This window comes from Palaemon carinicauda, chromosome 2 (genome assembly GCF_036898095.1).
Source record: "Palaemon carinicauda isolate YSFRI2023 chromosome 2, ASM3689809v2, whole genome shotgun sequence".
Classification (NCBI taxonomy): Eukaryota; Metazoa; Arthropoda; class Malacostraca; order Decapoda; family Palaemonidae; genus Palaemon; species Palaemon carinicauda.
Window position 1 is genome coordinate 131,235,161 of NC_090726.1, and position 2,500 is coordinate 131,237,660.

Genomic DNA, 2,500 nt, shown 5'->3' on the forward strand with positions numbered 1-2,500 from the left:
TTCAGTGTAAAGCTATTATTACTCATGTGTAATTAAGAAATAACAGAGAAATACTGCCTCAAAGGTCCGATTCTGACTTAATTTTCAGGGAAGGCCAGCACATTTACTACTGCAAAGCTTTTATAAAGATTGCCAAGAGAAAAAAAAAGGCGACAGTGTCAATCATGAGATAAGGAATTATATGTGATTTACTTTTTCATAATGGAGGGATGTAAGGATTAATTTGTGATTTACTTTTAGTTTGTGACCTGCGAAGAGTGGGTTGTCCGGCTAACGGTTGTGACCAGGGAAGGTTTGTGACCTGGGAAAGGGGGTCGGGGGGCTTGACTCCCGCCTAGGGGCTGTGACCTGGGAACTACTTGGTTAGGTTAGGTGGGTTTGTTAGGTTCTGTACCCATTTAAAAATCTCAAAAGTATTAAATAATCATGCTTGGCCGGTTTTCAGCTATTTACATGAACCATATATTTTTCCAACTGGTTATCTTGGTCTTATTTTGCATTTCTGACCATTATTATTGCTATAAATAACTCGTTTATGATATTTCCCCACCCAAAAATATCGTGGTTTCCCACTGGGGTCCCCCATAATTGTCTTTATAAAAGGGGGTCCAAAAACTCATGAATGATTGGTTTGCCCCAATAATCATGGTCAGAAATGCATAAAACACAAGATAGCGAGTAGGAAAAATATATAGTTCGTGTATTTGGCTAGAAATTTACTGAAATCTGTTCCTATAATGAGGAAGCGGTTTAAAAAAAAACCCACAAAAGTTTCTTACTGAAGAAAAGATAGAGTTACTTTTGTTTTGGATTGATGGCTAAGATCACGTGGGCGGTAACACTTGTTTTTTTTTAGCGTTGATAAAGTTTGTTTATGAATGAACCCAGACTGTATTATCATCAATTATCTAGAAGTCCTTTAACCCGATATCTTTAGTAGTACCTCAATCACTATGCCTCCTTTTCAGAATGAAGACACGGCTGAGTATAGGTTTGTTGGTGATAGCCGCCATACACTGTGTTTCAGGTGCTCCAGAAGAGGATGAGATCACTTATCTGCCAGGCCTTGGATATACACTGCCTTTTAGGCACTACAGTGGATATCTAACAGGTTCTGAGGGCAAACAACTACATTACTGGTAAGAAAGATACTTGGTAGTTTTGTCATTTATATATCTTGTAAAATACATTACTCTTTAGAAATTCAAATATCATAAAACTCATAATAAGTTACAATTTAGATTCAAAATCCGTGTTCAAGATCCTCAAATATTTACAAGGTAAATCCAATTTCCTCTGCAGGTTTACAGAATCCTCCAACAATCCGAGCACTGACCCGGTGATGCTGTGGTTGAATGGCGGGCCGGGTTGCTCTTCTTTGTTGGGTCTCTTCACAGAACTTGGACCATACAGAATTAATAAAGATGGCAAAACCCTGAGTGAAAACGTTTACTCATGGAACACTGTAAGTCATCCAAAATTTAGAGAGTTCAAATCTAAAGATGGTTTCACTGTAACAAAATTTTAGGTTAATTATTTCATTAAGATCATTTTATTTGTTATAGGTCTCTACCATAACCCATATTCCAAACGCTGAAAATTAGCGTTCTTCGATTATTCCTGTTCATGTTTCTCGTTTTTTTCGTTAGGTTTTCATTACATTAGGCAGGGTTTCTGGCTAACCTTATCACCTGACCAATTCTGAGTTACCTTTATCTCTAATAAAAAAAAACACACCAAAATAAAACAAAATAAATTCTTCATCTATTACCTTTTTTTGCTGTGTGACTTACACTTTTACAGGATGTTAAGAGAGAAATGTTAATAAATCGATAGTTCTTAAATGAAAATGGAATTATGCTGTGTAAAATCAACACAGACCTGGATGAATAGAGTGAGTATTTTGAAGATATGTCAAATTTGAGTCAGAAAAGGGATTCAAGCTCATTGATGCAATAGAGGAGAGTAGCCTATTGGTGTAAGTTTGAGAGTGCATGTCGAACTGATTGTTGACAATGTAAAGGGTAATCAAGGGCTGAAGAAGGAACAAATAACAAGAGTTGATGGAACTCTAAGATGCTCCGACACATTGCTTGTAATTTATGTATGAATTAGGGATGGGTTTCAAAAGAAGCGATGAGAAAAATAATTGTTTCTACATTTAGAAGTAAAATTGATTTAGAAGACTGCAAGAATATTTTGGACATAACTTTATTCAAAATATCATGGAATGTGTGAAATAGGGTATTTAATCAAGAAATGCAAATGATAGGAGGACTGATTAGGAAAGAACGTTGTAGGTTTAGTTAAGGAAAATAGTGTGTTCATTAAGCTCGCGGATGTTGAAGAGTTTAGTAATAGAAGCAGCAGATGGATATTGTGGTTGGTATTTCTATCATAATGATGTAGATGATAAATTGTTAAGAAGGATTAAAATTTTGTGATAGTGTGAAGGGTGTTGTAATACTTGGACAGGAGAGTGACTAGACGATGTAAAAGT

At 35.8% G+C, this 2,500-nt stretch overlaps 1 protein-coding gene across 1 annotated transcript in view; it reads left to right on the plus strand.

Annotated features, from left to right (window-relative positions):
- The window catches only part of LOC137621493 (lysosomal protective protein-like), a 10,293-nt gene that overhangs the window by 918 nt on the left and 6,875 nt on the right, over positions 1-2,500 (plus strand). The window contains exons 2-3 of the mRNA XM_068351837.1: positions 969-1,139; positions 1,303-1,465. Of these exons, the coding sequence (XP_068207938.1) occupies positions 969-1,139; positions 1,303-1,465 (334 nt within the window). The remainder of the gene's footprint in view (positions 1-968; positions 1,140-1,302; positions 1,466-2,500) is intronic.